The sequence below is a fragment of the Epinephelus fuscoguttatus genome, linkage group LG16 (assembly GCF_011397635.1).
Source record: "Epinephelus fuscoguttatus linkage group LG16, E.fuscoguttatus.final_Chr_v1".
Classification (NCBI taxonomy): Eukaryota; Metazoa; Chordata; class Actinopteri; order Perciformes; family Serranidae; genus Epinephelus; species Epinephelus fuscoguttatus.
In genome coordinates this window covers 11,493,980-11,514,187 of record NC_064767.1, presented here as the reverse complement: position 1 = coordinate 11,514,187, position 20,208 = coordinate 11,493,980, and the positions used below count along the sequence as shown (strand labels likewise).

The following is a 20,208-nucleotide window of genomic DNA, read 5'->3' as shown; positions in this document are numbered from 1 at the left end:
ATCTTTTCAGCTTTCAAACATGGGTGTTTTTCAGGTATCTGTCGCTGTGTTTCATGCAGCTTATTGGCATTGAAATGGGGTTGTTTTGTAGCAACTCATGCTTTCTCTTGCAACTTTTAGCCCCTAGATGTGGGTGTCTTCTTGTAACCTGTTGCTTTTAGATATGTATAAAAAAGAAAAGTCAAGCAAGTAAAGACAAGATGATCTGAGACATGAAAAAAGTTTAAACATAAGGATAAAATATAAGATAAAATAAAAATTTTAGTAAATAGGTGTACAGCATTTGCAAAGTGAATAAAGTGTGATGTAAACAAGAGATGAAACAAAAGTGATGAAAACAGGTAGTAAAACAGTAAGTAAACTGACTGCAGTTATGAGGTACAAACAGGATCTGGTGAGAGTATTACTCATTAATCCATTGTTTCAACATGTGAACAACGTCCTCTGACTAAGAAAAACCTTGTGTTATTTCCTCTGGTGACATCATTGGAGGAACACACACAAAGAGCTGTGGACAGAAAGTCCCTGCTCACCATGTGAAACTTGGTCTCAAGTGTCAAAGTCCTGGACTTTATACACCCACCATCCACCCGACCTCTGACTTGTGACTGGTGTGCAGTAGTTAAATATTTATACAGAGTATAATTAATAGTAAGCAGCCCAGAGCTCGTTCATGCACAGGTGAGTTTGAAAACATCAGCAGTGGGCTGAGAGGAGACGTAGAGATTTGAGGGTGCTGGAACAACATCAGAGAATAAATCTTTAATCTTCATCTTTAGCTTTTTTGATCCTGTCAGACTGAACTCACATCAGCTAAAGCTTTTCTCTCTCTGTTCATGTTTTCTCCTTCACATGATGCAGCTTAATCTCAGATATGTCCTCTCATGTCCTTGTTCAGCCTGAGAAAAAATGTTTGTAAAAATCCTGCAGCTCTGTGTTGTAAGAGCAGAATTATCAGCTGCAGTTCATCACTCAGGTACCTGATGTGCAGCAGATTTGGCAGAACACTCCCCTGGGATCCTCCTCTAATATTAAGTGATAAAATGTTCTGATATCTGAGGAGTTTTGTTCTTCAATGAGACATGTGCTGTTCTGTTTGAACAGACTGACACCTCCTCTAAAACCTGATAGTAAATTAATAAAGGGGTGTTTAAGTTGGATCTCTAAGAATCCTCCTTGGATGTTCTCACACTTTTAGAAGATTATGTTTAATTCACTGGACTGAGTGCACAGTTTTAGAAAAGGGATTCACTTTAAACCTTCGTAAAATGAGTAAAAATATGTTCAAGCTCACATTTAAACTTCTGGCAGTCAAAAAAACTATGCTGAATATTCCAAAACAAATCATATCAGTAAACAGCAGCTAATTGTAACTCCAGATATCCTGCAGCCAAGGACAGACTATGAGACAACAGGCCCCTGGACGTAAACATGTAACAGGCTCCCCACCTCTGCGACTGAATACAGGATGAAGCAGCGTTCAAATTTAACCGTGACTTTCGGACGAGCCCTACTTCTCAGGGTAGGGATGGGACTGTACACTCAACTCCCCTGAGATACACCACAGAGCGCCACAGGAAGTCATTCCTGCCTGTGACCATCAACTGGTACAGCTCCTCCCTCAGACTGTCAGCCACTCTGAGTCAGTAAACTGACATTTGGACTTTATTTACCTACTGCATTTATAATTCATTATTATCTATCGTATGCAGTAATTTAACTGATGCAATATTCTGTGCAGTTATTCAGCTGTGCAATGTTTTTATTTTCACCAACATCTCTTGAATGTGTATAATTATTCAGCATATAATGCACATAACTGCACGTTTCATGTTTACTCTTATTCTATTATTATTTTATTCTATTGATGTATATATACTGTAGTTAAATTTTCACACATACAGCCTTGGCACAGTGACAAAATATTTTATATTTTTTATATTTTTAATATCTTAAGTACTAGTGTTAAACACTGTAGCATAATGCACATTTTATTTTTAATGCACATTCAATTTCTATTTTATTTTACTTTATTGCTTTATACTTACATACTCCTGTTTTATGCTCCTATTCTTACATCTTATAATTCTCTATTCCTTACACTGAAGCAACTGTAACGAATCATAATTTCCCCTCGGGGATCAGTAAAGTATTTCTGATTCTGATTCTTACATGCATGTGCATACATGAATGTTCCAGCCTACATGCAATAAATATCCTATCAATACATTTTCATGCATATAGAGTATTAAAGGAATACTTAAAGGAAATGACCACTTTAGAATCAAAATACAGACAGTACTTACTCACCCTCACTTTGTGTTATGTTGAATTCATAAATAAACCATAGTTTTTGTTGCGCGCCCCCACAATGAATTATGAATCCAAAAATGGAGGAAGTTCTTGATGGATTGAAATCATAAAGGGTCCGCATTTAACACAGAACTTTACGAACTCTCACACAACTCATGCAATATAATCCAAGTCTCATTTATCCAGTCGTATGCTCAGTACTTCCCAAACAGACAGCCTTTGGAACAGAAAATAAAAATGATCTATGATCCTTTCAAAGCCAGACTCCATTAACAAAAACAGTAATTTTACCTCACTTTACACAGGAGCTGCTGCTCTACCACCACCAGCCGTGGCATGCAAAAATGACTTGAAAAGACATAATTTACTCCACAGTTAGCCTGCAACTTGCGAGACTCGAGAACAAGAATGTCTCTGAACATTCTTGAGTCTCGCACAAGTTGCCATGTAAACACAGCACGCCCGCAGGCTAACTGACCACAGTGAGAAATTATACTATAAAAGTGGAATAAATTATGTCTTTTCAAGTCAATTTTGCATGCCCCGGCTTGGGAACTGCCCATTGGTTCAACATCCCATTGTTCCGACCATATTAAACCCATTGTTCCAAAGTCCGTTCCGAAATCATCATGATGCCCTGTGGTTAAGGTCTGGTTAGGTTTAAGCACAAAAACCACTTGGTTAGGGTCAGGAAAAGATCATGGTGTGGGTTAAAATGAAAAAGAAAGTGACAAACTTTTAAGCCGTGAGCCGCCTCAAGCCGGTCGCGGCGCACCATACTCCCGCCGCGAGCCATTCAGCACCGCGGACAGTTGGACTAATGGGATGTCGAACCAATGGGTTGTCGAACCAATGACATGGACCCCCGCGGCTTCAGGGCACTTGGATTATGATGGACGAGCTGTTCTGACATTTTTTAAATGCATTAGCGGAGTTTTATTACATTTTCAAAATGATTTTGGACGTGGGTTCCATGCACTTCAAGTGTATGGAAAAATCAGGCTAGCTGTTATCCTCCAATACCCCAAACGAGTTTTGTGGATTAAAAAACTACACTGGACTTCTTGTCGGCATGAGGGTCAGTAAGTACTGTGTATTTTCATTCTAAAGTGGCCATTTCCTTTAGCTCTCCAAAATGATCATTTGTAAATCAATTACTCACCCCGTGTTAAGTTGAATTCCTGAAGAGAACTTCTCGCATGCCTCTGGTGAATAAAGAATCCAAAAGTGGCAATGTGCAAAACTATATCAAAACATCCATTCATAAACTCTTTCACAACTTGTGCAGAATAAGCCAAGTCTTTATTCAGTTGGATGCTCAGCACTTCCCAGACAGACAGGCCTTTCTGAAGGGGAACTGAACTTAAGGTGAAACTTATCTATGCTCTCTTTAAAGCCAAACTCCACTGTCAAAAACATTAATTTTACCTTGCTGAACACAGGAGCTGCTCGTCTACCACTGCCTTGATCAGTTAATGTGTGTGTGTTATTGTGTGACATTCATGTTTTAAAGGGTTAGTACGGATTCACCAAAGTCACACAATAACGCAAACTAACTAACTGATCGAGGCAGTGGTAGAGCAGTAGCTCCTGTGTTCAGTAATGTAAAATTGCTGTTTTTGTCAATGGAGTCTGGCTTTGAAAGGATCATAGATCGTTTTTATTTTCCGTTCCAAAGGCTGTCTGTTTGTGAAGTACTGAGCATACGACTGGATAAATGAGACTTGGATTATACTGCATGAGTTGTGTGAGAGTTTGTAAACGGATGTTTTTATACAATTTTGCTGTGTTAAATGCGGACCCTTCTGATTTCGATCCATCAAGAACTTCCTCCATTTTTGGATTCATAATTCATTGTGGGGGTGTGCAAGAAAAACAATGGTTTATTTATGAATTCAACATAACACAAAGTGAGTGATGTAGAAACGATGATAAATGATTGATGATTTTGGGGATGAGGTATTCCTTTGAACCTGGAACAACAAAGAAATTAAAAAAAATATTCATTACTGCACTCTTTGCCAAGAAACAATAAAAAAGCCAACACATACAGTGCAGGCAACATTTAGTGTAACTTTGTTAAACAGACCAGAAGATGTTAACTCCAAAGACATGCTTAACATATGGATGGCAAGGGCAGGAATAGACAGTAGCATTTTCATTAGACACAAATTATCAGAAATTGTCATGCCTGAAGAAACACACAGACAAGTGCTTTAATTTAAGATTCACAGACTACAAGTAGGTGTTGCATCTCTATATCTACGTCCCTCTTGTCATTTTGCTTTTGCGATTAAAACAGTTCCCACACTTACAAAAGATGATAAAATAACAGCTGGATTGTCTTGAACTTGTCAGACTGAATAGATGGAAACGTTCCAACACAAACATCTGTTAATTTGGTTTAATATTCTTCTGTCAGTCATTCTGTAAGAGGAGGCGTCACTTTGTTCAAACAGCACACAGGACATGTCTTCTTTTTTGGGGGGCTGAGCCTCAAAGTGTCACAGCTACACAGCTGCAATCTGTAAAACTGTCACTTTCTGGCTGTGCTTTGGTGAGTGTTTAATAATCAAATCTCTGAACTTCAGAGCGAGACCTTGACTCATCCTGAGAGAGACGGAGGAAGATGATCTGCAGGGTTTCTGTTGCAGGTCCAAGAGTTCAGGTTCAGATGTGAAAGATGTTTGTGGGCGAGCCAGAGACTGAAGACTGAAGAATCCCAGAGGACCAAACAGAGAGCAGAAGACTGGAGGGATCTGTTACGACACAGCGATCAGCAGGTTGAGAGGGTGGTCATTAAAATCTAAAGGGTTCATCCTCTGGAGAGCAGGAACATCTGCAGGATCACATCTCCCGGGTTCCATTTGCTGCAGACTCTGAGCTAGAGCTTAGATTCTCTGCCCGAGCCTGAACCCGGCCCGACCCGGCCACTGTCCTTGGGCTCAGACGGGTTGGGCTCCTCTTGACAGTGCCACTGGCCGCGCACATGTGAGTTGTCGACGGTGACATCGTGTGTGTGTTGGCTTCGTCAAGTTTAAGTGCAGCACGATGCTGGTATATGTCAGCAAAAAGACGGGGACCTCGACACTTAAGAGGCACGTGACGAAGGCTTGCCATTGAAAGAAAGACGAGAGTCAGCCTTCAACGTCCTTAAAGAAATGTCAGGTTTTAACCAGGCTTGGGCTCGTAATTACAGTTAAAGGGACGGGACGGGCTCGGACAGAACATGCACGGGCTCAGGTGGGGTTGGGCTGGATTTTTTGGGCCTGATCTAAGCTTTACTCTGAACACAACAAGCCAACTACAGATGAAAGTTTGATTGGGTGTGTATGTCTCATCTCAATATGAACAACGTAGTAATTTACACTTATGTTTCCGTGTTTACTCCTGTTTATGTTGCACTAAATCTGACGTCCTGACAGAAGATATTGTGGTGCTGGTCAGCAGTGTTGTGCAGGTTCACACATCATAAAAGCTACCTCAAGAGAGAGATTTTTTTCCTTTAGAGTCTGTATTGATTTATTCATAAAACTCCTTCAAACATTCAGATGAACTGGCTTTGAGGTACCAGTAGCTTCATCGTCTGAGTTAGCAGTAGCACCAGCCATGCCAGTGTTGTTTCAAAGACTGTCCCCCTGTCTTATCACGTTTCCCTCTTAAAATGTGTATCAACCCCCTCCATGGTCAGGTAAAGGAAAAGGTTTGGTTCAGATTTAGATCGCGGGAAAACACAGTTTGACGGGGAAACGTATCGACGGACACAGTCTGCTGTAAATGAGGTGCTGCAAAACGTTCACCGTCATGAAAGACAGCACTCACATTCACGCTGAGTAGTTGAAAACAAACCTGCTGAATTAACAGTGCACTAAAATAATGAATTAGGGCTCTTTTAGTGTTAATGCACAACTCCATTTGTCAGTCATGTGGCTCTGAATGTTCTCCAGAAAAAGACCTTATCTGACTGTGTTCATGTTCAGATCCACCATCTCAGCAGCAGAATTGATGCACCTGCATGATCTTCAGCCTGATAACAACATCACCACCTTTAAATCCCTCTTATCTACTTCTCTTTGGATGCTGAATGTCATCCTTTCATCTGCCAGCTGTGTCTCTTGATAATGGCTGAATGAGCAGTAAATGATCCCCTCATGGTCGTATTATCTGTAGCTTCTGCTCTCTTTGATCTGAATCCGTCAGCTCACGGAGCTTCTTCTCTTTCGTCTGCCTCTTCTTCTGTTCAAGTTGGATGAACTTTTACTTTGAAAGGATTCCAGCGAGGCTTTCAATTACAAGATCAGCAGTGATTCAAGCAGCTGAGGGGGATGAAGCTCACAACACCAAGACATAAGAGCATATCGTCCTCTCGGCCTGGAAGGCTGCCATGATGTCTGCTGCAAATAAGATTGCAGAGGCAGGAAGATTTCACTTCAAAATAAGAGCATATATTTCTTTTTATCTCTGCAGGAAGTTTCAAGTTGATTTCAGAGCAGTGGAGTGAAACCAGCGGCTGAAAGGAAGAACGGAAATTAATCTAAAAGCCAATAATGTGAAAAATTATCAGCTTGTAAAGTCGATGGGATTAATAATCAATGTTTCTTTATTTGAAGAACTCTACAATGAGAGATTTAATGCACCATGTTTTAGCAAATTGCTAAGTCCCTGGACTGATAGTAAGAAAATTAGACACACTAATACTAAACTCAGTCAACCAACTAAAACATTTAACTACACCAGAATGCATCTTTAAGTTCCTTCGAAGCCTCTGATCTTCTCCTCTTGCAGCCAAACAACAAACTTTTCCACCTCCACTTCACCGGTCCTTAACTACCTGTTGACCTCTGACCTCTGAAGCATGAATAGCCCCCACCACTCAGCCTCCGATGATAACGCTGAGGCTAAAAACAACACAGCGAACCTGGAAAGCTGCTCTCCATTACCGCAACACTGCGTTGACTCGCAGCACAAAGAGCTCCATTTGTGAACGATGTGATTAAAGCAGCAGTTTAAAGTGGGGGGGCTTTGAGCTAATGGAAGGTTGTTTTGTTAAGAGCCCTCAGGGATCATTTTATCAGGGAATCTGTGGACGAGTCCTGCAGTGCAATGTATGGATGTGGGTCACTATAATGATGGAGGCCTGTATGAGTGTGCTCCAGAAATTTCAATCCTCTTATTTAGTCTCAGAAACACCTTTTTCTAAAACAAGTCCAAATCTAAAAAAAAACAACCCTGCAGCAGATCAGTTCAATTCTGGAATAAAATTAATTGGATAAACATTTTTTAATGTATAATAACCACAAACTGATGCAGAACCACCACAGAGAATTCTCTGATGCAGGATTTGACGCCTTATCAGTGGCATAGCCTCTGCAGCATAGCCTGACGTGCACCTCCCCAGAATAACTACACGTCGTGGCGATGCAGACCTCCTGTCAATTTTTGTAAGCTGAAACATTTCCATTACTTTTATTTCATAGAGAAGAAACCATTAATCTCTAAGACAATAAAGCCTCCACAAAAATAGCATTTTAAGTCTTGTGTGTGATTTATCCTGGCTTCATATGAGCAGAGGAAATCTCTGCTCATCGCTAGGCTAATTTATGCAATGTGAAATGCCATAGGCTTGTGCTAATAACGTTAGCATGTTGTTTGGAAAACGTGTTTAGTACAAGACAGTTGTTTTGTCAGTGAACCTTGTGAGCGGTAATGAACCCAAATTTTGTAATGTTGCCTTTGTTAAATGTTGCTGTTGTCCCAGGTCTTATATGAGAAGAAGAAAAGAATCGCTAGCTGCTAGGCTAATTTATACAATGTAAAATGCCATAGGCTTGTGCTAATACTGTTAGCATGTTGTATTTGTGGGGAAAATGTGTCCAGATAAAGACAAGTGTTTGTCTGTGAATGTTGCGAGTTATAGCCTAGTGAAGCAGATTTGTGTACTTGTGTTTGAAATTGTCTCTAATAAGTCATGTTTAATGTGTGTTTTGAATCAACTAAACTCTACAGTACTTCACAGAAACCCTGATGTCAACTAGTGTTTTGGAGGTGTAACTGCAGAGTGACACAGACACACCATCGCACAAGTATAAATGTTCACAACAGCATAGGCCATGTGTGTGGGGTCTGCCGCACAAGTATAAATCCCTGAGGGTCTTGCTCCTGTGTTGAAGGGGTGGGAGGCCTATTAAAATGTCTGCATCCAGGGAACCATTGTAAAAAATTTAACGGTTTTCACGTTCATATCTCCATCTTCACATACCTCACTACCCCTTCACCCATCCCTCCAACATCTAGCCCCTACAAATCAACACAACTAATAAAAGAAGTAGGTGAAGCCAGCCACAAGCAGAAAGAAGACAAATAAATAAAACCTCCAGGTCCCATTAAAGCGGCATCTCTTCATCTCTCACATTCTCAGGTTTAGATCTCTTAAGGTAAAGCTTCTAATAAAATGAGACTATAGGTCTTCAGTGGGAACTAAACAAACTTTATCAAAATTCCTAACTTAGAAATATCCAAACTGATCAGATTGTGACAAGTTGTAAGAGGCTCTAAGCTGGGTAAAGCTGGCGAAAACGCAATTTATGGAGAGATTCTTGATTGTAAAACCTCTCTCTAATTTAGAGGGATGAAAAAGATGATCATTACTAACCAGGTTACTTGAGGTGTGGGGGAGCAGGTAAACTTATTTGTCTCACAAAAGATCTGTCAGTCTGGACCAAAGTGGTGGACAGACAGACACATAGACTGACGTTAACATCTGTAGAGCTACTACAGGTTTTATTTTTACTCCACACATGAAATAATAAACTGCAGTGAAAGATTGTTTTCTACTCAGTGTGAAACCTGTGAGGACGGGCTTGGTCTAACACCTGGAGGACAAACACAGAGGACACCCTCAATCCGCCTGACACTCAAAATATCATAAAGTTAATGCATGGTGTAAAGACTCTTTGTGTGTGTGTGTGTGTGTGTGTGTGTGTGTGTGTCAGCAGCAGCCTGGGTGGTACCAGCCTGTTATAAGCATGCTGGCAGTCAAAACATTTAAAACGCTCCCTGTTTGGTACTTCTGTATGCATTAGACTCGTGTGTGTGTGTGTGTGTGTGTGTGTTACTGTACTTCTATCTCCTATCTTTGAGTTTTAGTCCTAGATATTTTGGAGAAGTGAAGACATTTAGTGCGGTCATCACCTCTCCAGAGTTAAAGTTAGACAGTGGTAGAAAGTAACTAAGTACATTTATTCAAGTGCTGTACTTTACTTGAGTATATCCAGTTTATGCTACTTTATACCTCTGCTCCACTACATCTGAGGTAAATAGCATACTTTTTACTCCACTACATTTATCTGATACTTCTACTTATAAATGATGATGTATTATTATAGATTAAACTACCCAGCAGTATATGAAGCGCTACCTTTACCCGTTGCAACATTAAGGTGATGAACACATTAATGCATCAATAATTATAATCCAAAATATTATTGTATTGAGTCAATTTGCATAATGAGTACTTTAAGTTTAAGTACTCCATTTTGATGCTATTGAAACTGTAGACTCACAAGTCAGTCTTTAGATGCTTTGCTTAACTAAAGACTGATGACTTTCTCCCTGATTTTGTGTTTAGATGGGCGGATACATTTTCAGAGTTTAAAAAAACTCCCTCCGTTGCAGAACCAATAGTAAATCTGCAGGGCGGTCCTTCGGTGGCTCGCTGAACTCTTGTGCTTGTAAACATAGTCCCACTAGAAACACGTGTAGTGGTACAAAATGGCTCAGCCGCATTCGCAGAAAACGCCGTCAAAGTTAGTGGATGTTTGTCGCGTTTTCGGCTACGCATTCTCGCCAACTAAAAGAAACAAACATAATCTTTTACAAGGCCATGACTCATCCGTCCGGCCGGACTATAGAGGGAATTGTCCTGTTGTTTACAAATACTTCCGGGTAGAAAACCAGCAGAGCTTTTAGATATATATATATCATATTTTTCACATCACTGTGTCACCGTTTAGACTAATCCGATGTTTGTAAAGTCTACAAACACAATGATTGAATAAACATTACTACTTCTTAGCCGTTAGCGGTGTCTGTAATAGGTAATAACTCATTAAACGGTCCGTGAAAAAAATATCTTTTCTACCGGATATCTTAGTTACAACATGATTGAGCTAGCAAAGCAGTTTTGTGTTGCTATGTGCGGTATTTATTCAGTTTTGGGAAATCACGATGTCTAGAAAGCATCAGTGGCTGCAGCTGACAGGGACAGCTAACACTAGCAGCAAAGCTAACATCAGGACGTCATCTGTTAAAAGCCTCCCATTGTCGGATACGACATGAAACTACTCCAGTTAGCTCAATCATGTTGTAACTAAGACATCTGCTGGAAAAAATATTTTCTTCATGGATGAGCACACGTTTGATAAAACGGAGTTAAATCTCTCGGCATCCATTTTCAAGCTCTCTGTGTGTTTGTTTCCTTGCGGACGAGAAAAGGGGGAGCGCACATTTCCGAGAAGGCGTGTCCTTTACAAAAATGCAGGAGGCGTTGCTTTGTTGCCGGCCATTTTCGCTGGTGTGTTAAACACACTTTAGAAAGGAGTGTCCCCAGACTATCAGAAAGCGGAGATCTCTGATTGTCTGGTGCCGAGACTACTGAAACTGAGTATTTTCTATACTGTACCATTACTACTTTTAATTCAGTACAAAATCTGAGTACTTCTTTTACCACTGAGATCAGTGTTAGAGAATGTATTATGTCGAAATAAAGGCCCAGAAGTGTAGAAGAAACATGTGTGTGTCAGCTGTTGTTATAGTTTGTTCTTACAAAAATCTAATCTGAAACATGCCCTCCTAAGTGACAAAATAATTTAATTATATTCCAAATGATCCATAAAAGCTCCTTCGAAACTCAGTGGATCACTTCTTAGAAGACATAAAACACACAAAAAATTCAGTAAACCATGTGGGAAGTTAGGATGAGAAATGTGTTTAATCTTTAAAAATGAGTTGTGTTTTATAAGTTTATTATATATATTTTAATGTGAACTCTTAATCTGAAAAAGTCACTCCAACTGTCAAATAATACTTAGATGTTGCTTTGTATGATGCTTCCTGTTTGCACTATCCCTCTGCTGCTGTAATGTTGTAAATTTCCCCGCTGTGGGATGAATAAAGGATAATCTTATCTAACACATTCTCACTCCGACCTCGTCACATATCCACATTTGGTCATAGACTTTCCACGTCCACGTACGATGTGCAAGGTACTCTGGGTGCGTTGGTTGGTGTCAAGTTCTGCCTGTTACATGCATTGTCTCGGTCCTGTATAGGTCCTGTTTGTGCATGTGTGTGTCTTTCAGACCTGTGTATAATTGACAAGCAAGAGTGGAAACATTGAATTTCCCCTCAGGGGGATTAATAAAGCAAATTAACTTAACTTAACTTACTGACAAGGCATTGCTCTCTCATACCTAAACAAAAGAAAATGTTGATTTCAGCTGACTTCCAAAACGACTTTTATGAAAGGCTCCAAAACAACATATTACCGTTCTAACAGTCGCAGTGTGTACATGTCTGTAACGTCAGGAAACGATCGCAGTTCTGCTCCAAAACTACTTGGTTAGGTTCAGGAAAAAAACATCATGGTTTGGAATTAAATATGTACACCGGTCTCCTGGGTGAAAGTCCTGTGTTTGTTTGACCCACCCACCCTTGGGGCTTCTTTGATATCTGTACAATATTTTGCAGATTTTGTTGCTTTTTATGCTACATCTCGTTACTTTGTTCTTTGCTCCTGTAATAATTATCATGGCCACTAGAGGACTCCATCTCACAATAAACTTAAGTATGAGACTTAATAGGCTGCTTGCGTGGTTGATCTATGTAATAATAATAATAATAATAATAATAATAATAATAATGCATTTTATTTGTTAGGGCGCCTTTCAAGCCACTCAAGGTCACCTTACAGCAAAGATAAAAAAGCATACATCATACATATGTGGTCGTGATTTACGGTGAGAGTGGGCTCGACAGGAAGAATGGACAGGATCACCAGAATAAGTTGTAATAAACCAGAATTCTGTTTAACTATGCATAGTTTGTAGTTTTGTTGCAAAAAACAAAAGAATATGACTAACAATTCTTTAAATCTTCCATCACAATTTCCAAGGTGATGTCTCCTGTCCAAACATAGTGTGATATGGAACATTGAAAAGCAGCAAGGGTTCATGTTTGAGAAGCTGAAGGTTAAAGAGTTACAGATTCATCCTCTGTAATCTAATCGATTAACTGACTAGTCATCACAGCTCAACTTTCCACTTCATCACTCAGCTTTTTTCAGTGAAGGGAATTTTCTCAGGCAGGAAAACAGTCAAAAGCAGTAAGTGAACCTTGAGGTCACAGTTTAGGACTCACCCATTTCGGGCTGGATGGTTCCCTCTCTCTCTCAGTGGAGGGGTCTCTGTCGCTCCAGGGTAAAGCATCTGGAAATGGGGGGGCAACACTCCTGTCCCGAACCCCCTCACTGCTCCTCCTCCTCTTCTTCTTCCTCCCATCTCCTCCTCATCTTCCTCCACCTCAGGGTCTCGTGCTCTCACCTCACAGTGAGCACTCACCAGTAAGCCCAGAACAAGCACCAGTTCTCCCACTCCTGTCATGTCTGCTGCCCTCCACATCACTATGTGAAAGCGCGCACGACCACCAGATGCTTATAAACAGCTTGAGGGGGGAGAGAGGGAGGGAGGAGGAGGAGTTTCCTCTGTTTCACAGCCCTTCAACAGGCATCTTCTTCTTCCTCTTCTTCTCTGACGTTATTTGATTTATCACTCAGATTTTCCATATTATGATTTTGCTGTTCTGGAAGAAGTACTCAGACCATTCACTGAAGTGAAATTTGAAATACCAGTATGTAGAAATACTTTGTTACAAGTTAAATCCCTGCATTCAAAATCTCTCTTAAAGCTGAGGTAGACAGTTTTGTTTGGGCGTCAAAGGGCAAAAGTCCTAAACTTTGAGCATATTGTGATTCAAGTGGTCTTAGAGAGAACTAGACTTCTGCACCTCCTCTCACCTCTGTTTTTAGGCTGCCTTTGATGGGAGACTTTAGCCAATCACAGGTTATTTCAGCGAGAGGGCGTTCCTATTGGCTGCTCCACAAATGCAGTTACCTGTTCACATCGCTATGGTGAAATCCTGCAGAGAACGGTGCTGTTCCAGCATTGGTAACAACTGCTTACTCTGCAAAGGAACCTAAATAAGGAAGACGACTTATCAAAAGAGTCTAAAAGAGAATCTAACAATAAACAAAGTAAGACATGTGCCAATATTGGCGAAGCATAATTGAAGTTTATGAAGCTCAAGAGACGGACCCCAAGTCAACAGCCACAGCAACCCGCGTCCAGCCAGCACAAACTCAACTTCGGGGGACTGGACAGCCCCAACTCCCTGCTATGTCAGCAAACTTTCTGTTGCTGCCATTACCATGGGCGGATTACAACAGAATGGGCCTCTGGGCAAAGATATGCAAAAGGCCCCACCACCTCTCCTACATGGGAGCAATACACACAGACTTGGTGGTGGTTTTGCTTCCTTTTTTGTTGCTCTATGTGACTTTGTAGTTGTAATACATCTTTTTGGTTTTGAGTCTCTGTGGTAATTTTGTATGAGGTCTTTTTGTGTCTTCTTATGGTTGTTCTTCCCCTTTTGTAGTTATCGTGTGTGCATCTTTTTGTGGTTCTTTTGGGTCATTTTGAGCCTCTTCCTGGGCTGTACATGCTAATTTGAGTGACATTTTGCAGGTGAAAGTGAAGGGGGTCCCCTGACACTTTGATCCGCTACGCCTGTGCAGGTCAACACATTCTCACCCCGACCTTGTCACATACTGATATTTGGTCATGGACTTTCCACATCCACATACGACATGAAAGGTACCCTGGGTGTGTTGGTTGTTAGCGTTCTGGGACACCGTGTCAAGTTCTGCCTGTTACATGCATTGTCTTCTTAAAAATACACTTCTGTTTTCACAGGAAATTCATCATTCAGATACACACACTACATTGGTACAACACCACCGGTTTAGTTAGGTCTAGGCAACAAAAGAACAGGGTTTGGCTTTAGAATCTTACAGGACACGAACCCTGCTCTCTTGGGTGAAGGTCGGTATTTGTTGGACCCATCCACCAACTCTGCCACCCATCCACCCCAGCTGGACTTTAGCCGCCTCAACTTTCGTCCTTGTCCTGCTGTGTTTCCCCCTGATGCCACTGGGTGCCGTTACACTATAACAGCAACCGGCCACGAAATATGCCACTGTTAAAAGTCACTGCCCAAGCGCCGGATTTTGATGACTTTGGAGTGGGCCGGGCTTGCTCAGTAAGCCCATTCAGTAATCCAACCATGGCCATCACACTGGTAAGACCCGGAGCTGCTGCTGGCCACCAGCCTGCTGTGACACCCAGCACTAGGGGGTTTGCAATGGCTAAATATGAGCTGCTACAGCAGGTGACTGAACTTTCTGTCTCAGAGCTGGTTCCCTCCTCTCCTCCCAGGGAAGCACTCCACAATGGCGGAGAGAGGCAAAAAGATGGTTGGGTGGCTAGCTAGTTAATTTTGTCTAATTTGTTGGTCTGAGTAACAGAGAGAGAATGGATGGAAGAGGGGCTGACAATTAAATGAGATAAAGAAATCAGTGTATGGGAAACACTGGGTAACTGTATGAAGCATGCGCATGTGCCCATGGTCATTTGGTGGGAGGGGCCTAACAAAGAAATTGGAGTGTTTTTTAAATTCTGTCTTTTTTATGCCTTTTACAGATTTCTGTGTAGCCCAGCTTTAAGTTAAAGTACAACATATGTATTATATTACTGGATTATTATTATTGATGCATTTATGTGTTCATCATTTTAATGTTTCAGCTGGTAAAGGTGGAGCTCATTTTATTGTATTTATATACTGCTGGTAGTTTAAACTTTAATAATGCATCATCATTTATTTGTTGATTATATTTTGTATTGATAATCTGAAACTGCGAAGTAACTCGAGTAATCAAATGAACATAGTACAGTAAAAAGTACAGTATTTAAGTGTACATGAGGTAACACAGAGGTTTCGTCTCTCTCTTTGTACTCCTTCATTCTTTCTCTCTGTCTTCATCCTTTTCCTGTGGAAGTGATAAGAACAGAGGAAGTCCACCGAGCTGCAGGAGAAATTACCTTCTTCCTTTCTGTGTGTATGTGTGTGTGTGTGTGTGTGTGTGTGTGTGTGTGTGTGTGTGCAGCTGTACATGTATCTTTGTGAGGACTTGTAAAGATTTCTATACCTGCAGAGTGAGGACATTAGTCAGAGGGCTGTTTGAAGGTTAAGGCTTAGTTTAAGGGTTAACGCAAAAATCTACTTTCAAATGTGCAACAGTGTTTGTTAAACACCATAAGTTAGATGCACCACTCCCACCTTAACTTACATTTTGGCCGCTATAGCCCTTTTTTTCTAAGTGGACGGGTGCCAGCTGCCATTAAACATAAAACAAGAGGGAGGGTAACTGCAACAAAAGATGATTGCATTCTTGTAAAGACGACAATGGTTCACATTCATCACTGTCCCATTTAAAATACATTAAAGCAAAGGTTATACAGCATTCAAATGATGGGATATACTGGAATGAAAGTAAATTAGTTCAAATAAGAGCCACATTGATAAGAGGATACACTAGTTTTGTATTCTGACACTGTGAAATCGTCTTTATATTTATCTTTCTGTTATTTTTACCCAGTGTTATAATGTTTTTCATCTTTACATTGGCGCATCATTTAAACCAAAATACTGGAGCTCAAGTTGTTAAGGTGTTTATTGTAAACTGCTGTTGTGGTTTGGACGATGGTTCCTGTCCAGGCTGAGAGAGCTGGGGACTTTTCCACTGGGAGAGGGGGCTGGTTGATGGTGGTTGGTTGGGTGGGTGGGGGTCATTTCCGAGGATTGTTTTAGAGCTATGAGGGGGAGGAGGGAGGCTTTGAAATGTGTGGCAGAGAAAGTGTAGAGGGACACTGAAGTGAGAGATACTAAGAGCTTATGATTTTATATGAATGGTATTCAGAATGTTAGTGTATAATTATCAAACCTGTCACTTAGAGACAATTTTTATGCATAACCACTACAGCCAACTAAACAACAGTAGTACTGTTTATAAGTACAACTTTGATGTACCTCTACTTTGCTTCTATTTTTTGCTTCTTGATACTTCTGCATTACATTTATCTGACAACTTTAGTTGTTTTGTTTTTTTTAAATTCAGATCATTCATGCAAAATATAATCAACCAATAAACTATTCATTCATTCATCTTCTGTAACTGCTTGTACTGTAGGGGGTCACAGGGGGGCTGGAGCCTATCCCAGCTGGCATTGGGTACACCCTGAACAGGCTGCCAGACCACTGCAGGGCTGACACATAGAGACAGACATTCACAGCATTTAGAGTCACCAATTAACCTGCATGTCTTTGGACTGTGGGAGGAAGCCGGAGCACCCGCAAAAACCTACGCTGATATGGGGAGAACATGCAAACTCAGCACAGAGGGGCTCCCCCTACCCATGGCTTGAACCCTCCACAGGAAACCTCTGTCTGTGAGGCAACAATGCTAACCACTGCACCGCCGTGTCGACCATTTCATTCATAAACAAACAAAAAGTTATGTTTACATTCAGAGGTTTAACAGCCGTGTAATAAATTATTTTGTAATATAATGGATAAAGATAAAGCTTTATTAGTCCTGTGGTAAAATCCAGATGCTACCCAGCAGTATTCAAAGTAGTTAAATAACCTCCATATTTACCAGCTGCAACATTAAAGTGATGAACACATGAATGCATCCACAATTATGATCCACTAACTTACCATATCATTCTGAAATAGGCCATTCTGCGTAAGAGTACGTTAGAGGACAGAGCACAAACTTCTTGTGTTTAATTTGAAGGTTAAGATTTTTAATGCAGGACTCTTACTTGCAACGAAGAGGTTTTACACAGTGGTATTACTACTTTTACTGAAGTAAAAGTTCTGAGTTCTTCATCCACAACTGTGTTTATCAACTGTACATCTCAAAGGAAGGAAACTATAGGAACAGATAACCCAGGCAGACGGAAACAGTTCAGTGATTTGTTGATAAAGTGAAGGCACAGCAGCTTACTGAGAATCATGGTCCAAGTAGAAGTGACTGAGAATCCACAGGTGAGCAGGAACGAGGCAGGTTAAAAAAAATGCAGACTGACAGGTACAGATAAAGAGTCAGGTTTGGGAGGGTGGAAAATAAAAGCACAAAGCACTGTGCTCTCTGTCAGGGAGCAGGTGGAGACAGGCTGGGTTAACTACTATTTAATTGTGGAATGAAGGACAGGTGAGGGGCGGCACGGTGGTGTGGTGGTTAGCACTCTCGCCTCACAGCAAGAGGGTTGCCGGTTCGATCCCGGGCGTGGGAGCCCTTCTGTGCGGAGTTTGCATCTCCCCGTGTCAGCATGGGGCACTCCGGCTTCCTCCCACAGTCCAAAGACATGCAGACTGGGGACTAGGTTAATTGATAACTCTAAATTGTCCGTAGGTGTGAATGTGAGTGTGAATGGTTGTCTGTCTGTGATAGTCTGGCGACCTGTCTAGGGTGTACCCTCCCTCTCGTTCAGTAGACTTCATATTCTTTCAGTATAAGACACAAATATTCATCAGACATGTGTCTTTATATGCAAATATATATTCTTGATATATATTCTCTGCCATCATCTTTTAGCATCATCCTCAAATTTAATTGTTAAATTTATTTTTAAAACACCAAACAGGTCGACTATTTGCATGGCCAGTGCTCCCTCATATCAGATATCAGTGTTCAGATATAAACACCATCAAGAACTTGCTGTATTTTAAAATTCGAACCCAACTGGAAACCATGGATACGTCACATTTGTTATTATGTTATTTTGTTATTATGAACCTGATGGGTCGAAACCTATGATTTCAGCAACACTGTGGTTAATGCGTGGTTAGGGTTAGGCACCACAATCAGTTGGTTATGGTTAGAAAAAGATCATGTTTCAATCTAAAAAAAAAAAACAGTTATGGAGCCACAATCTCAGCAGGAAACACAACGATGTCTAAGTAAGAAATAACAGCTATTCGTGGCACTATACCTGGTGGAGAAACAGCAACAGTTTGTTAAAAACAACCATGTTTGGTGGCTGGAAAGGTGCTGGAAACAAAGTGATGACCCACTAAAAAACAACCAGTTTTGTTGTTTGTTGGCCACTTTAGAAACATTGGTATGATACGTTTGAAACGTACAAATGAAATGCATCAGTGGTTTGCAGACACATATAATGTCAGCATTTTCTTCTTGTTTACAAAATCCTGCCGCACTCATTGGTTTAGTATTTTTTTCCTTTGTTCAAAGTTAAGTTAAGGTCTGTTGTACAAACCTTTGGCTACTTGAGCTCTTGTTTTATCTCTATTATCTAGTTTTATGTTGTTGTATCTGTGTGCAAATAAAGTTTGGTCAAGGTTAAGGACAGATAGTGGTTACAATCAGAGGTGAGCTTTTCTGTTCCAGCCATTCTCTCCCCTGTCATGCAACACTGTGGGGACAACCAACTGTTGTTTGACCTAAATAAATAATGTTGTATTATTAGATTCTGTCAGTTGGTGTGTGTTTGTGTCTACACATCATTTAAAGATCTGCCTCCTGGACTCAGACACATCTCACAAAAGCTGCCGATACTGCATTCAGGTCATCTTCAGAAAAAATCACTTTTACAGAATGTTTCATAGCAAACAAAACTGAGGGGATCCAATCAAACAATCAAGAACCATTTGAATGCATTTGACTGTAGTGTAACCTGCTGTGTGTTCATGTGCAACCAGCAGGTGGGAGCAAAACACAACACTTGAAGCAAGGTCTTCTAAGCAGCTCCTGCATCCTAACCACTTTGAATATATGCAAGGGCATGCAAAACTCTGGGCACTCGTGGTCAAACATTTATTTACTGTGAACAGTTAAGTAAGTAGAAGATGAAGTGATCTCCAAAAGGCATGAAGTTAAAGATGACACATGCCTTTCAACATTTTAATCAAGATGAGTGTATTATTTTGGTTTTGTACAATTTTAGAGTGAAAAAATGAAAGGAGCACCATGAAAAGTTTGGGCACCTCAAGACATTTGAGCTCTCAGACAACTTTTACAGGGTCTCAGACCTTAATTAGCTTGTTGGGCTCTGGCTTGTTCACAATCATGATTAGGAAAGGCCAGGTTATGCAAATATCGAAGCTTTATAAATACTCTGACTCCTGAAAGCTTGTCCCAACAATCAGCAGCCATGGGCTCCTCTAAACAGCTGCCTAGCACTCTGAAAACTGAAAAAAATGATGCCCACAAAGCAGGAGAGGACTATAAGAAGATAGTAAAGTGTTTTCAGGGAGCTGTTTCCTCAGTTTGTAATGTCATTGAGAAATGACGGTTAACAGGAACTGTGGAGGTCAAGCTGAAGTCTGGAAGACCAAGAACACTTTCTGAGAAAGCTGCTCATAGAAGAAAACCTTACCTGTGTCCTCACCACAAAATTCTGCATCAGACATTTGCAAAGGAACACTGAAACAAGCCTGGAAAAAAACTTAACTGGTTGCTCTGTGTTGTAGAGTGTAGATCAAAACATATATCGGGTGCTCTTGGAAAAAAAAGGGAGGGAAATCCAAAATACTGCAAACAGGAAAAGAATCCAGGCACTACTTTTTAATCTAATCTTTCCTTCCTCATTCTCAATTTTGTTTGGAGTGCCTGGATTATTTTCCTGTTTACCAAAACAAGCCAAGAAGTCTTGTGGACTGATGAAGTTAAAATAGAACCTCTTAGATGCAATGAGCAAA

The 20,208-nt window shown here is 40.7% G+C and overlaps 1 protein-coding gene across 1 annotated transcript in view; it reads right to left on the bottom strand.

Annotated features, from left to right (window-relative positions):
* The window catches only part of mmrn2a (multimerin 2a), a 43,198-nt gene extending 30,184 nt beyond the window's left edge, over nucleotides 1-13,014 (bottom strand). Inside the window, exon 1 of the mRNA XM_049600708.1 lies at nucleotides 12,730-13,014. Within this exon, the coding sequence (XP_049456665.1) occupies nucleotides 12,730-12,989 (260 nt within the window). The 5' untranslated portion in view covers nucleotides 12,990-13,014. The remainder of the gene's footprint in view (nucleotides 1-12,729) is intronic.
* Between the last annotated feature and the right edge of the window lie 7,194 nt (nucleotides 13,015-20,208).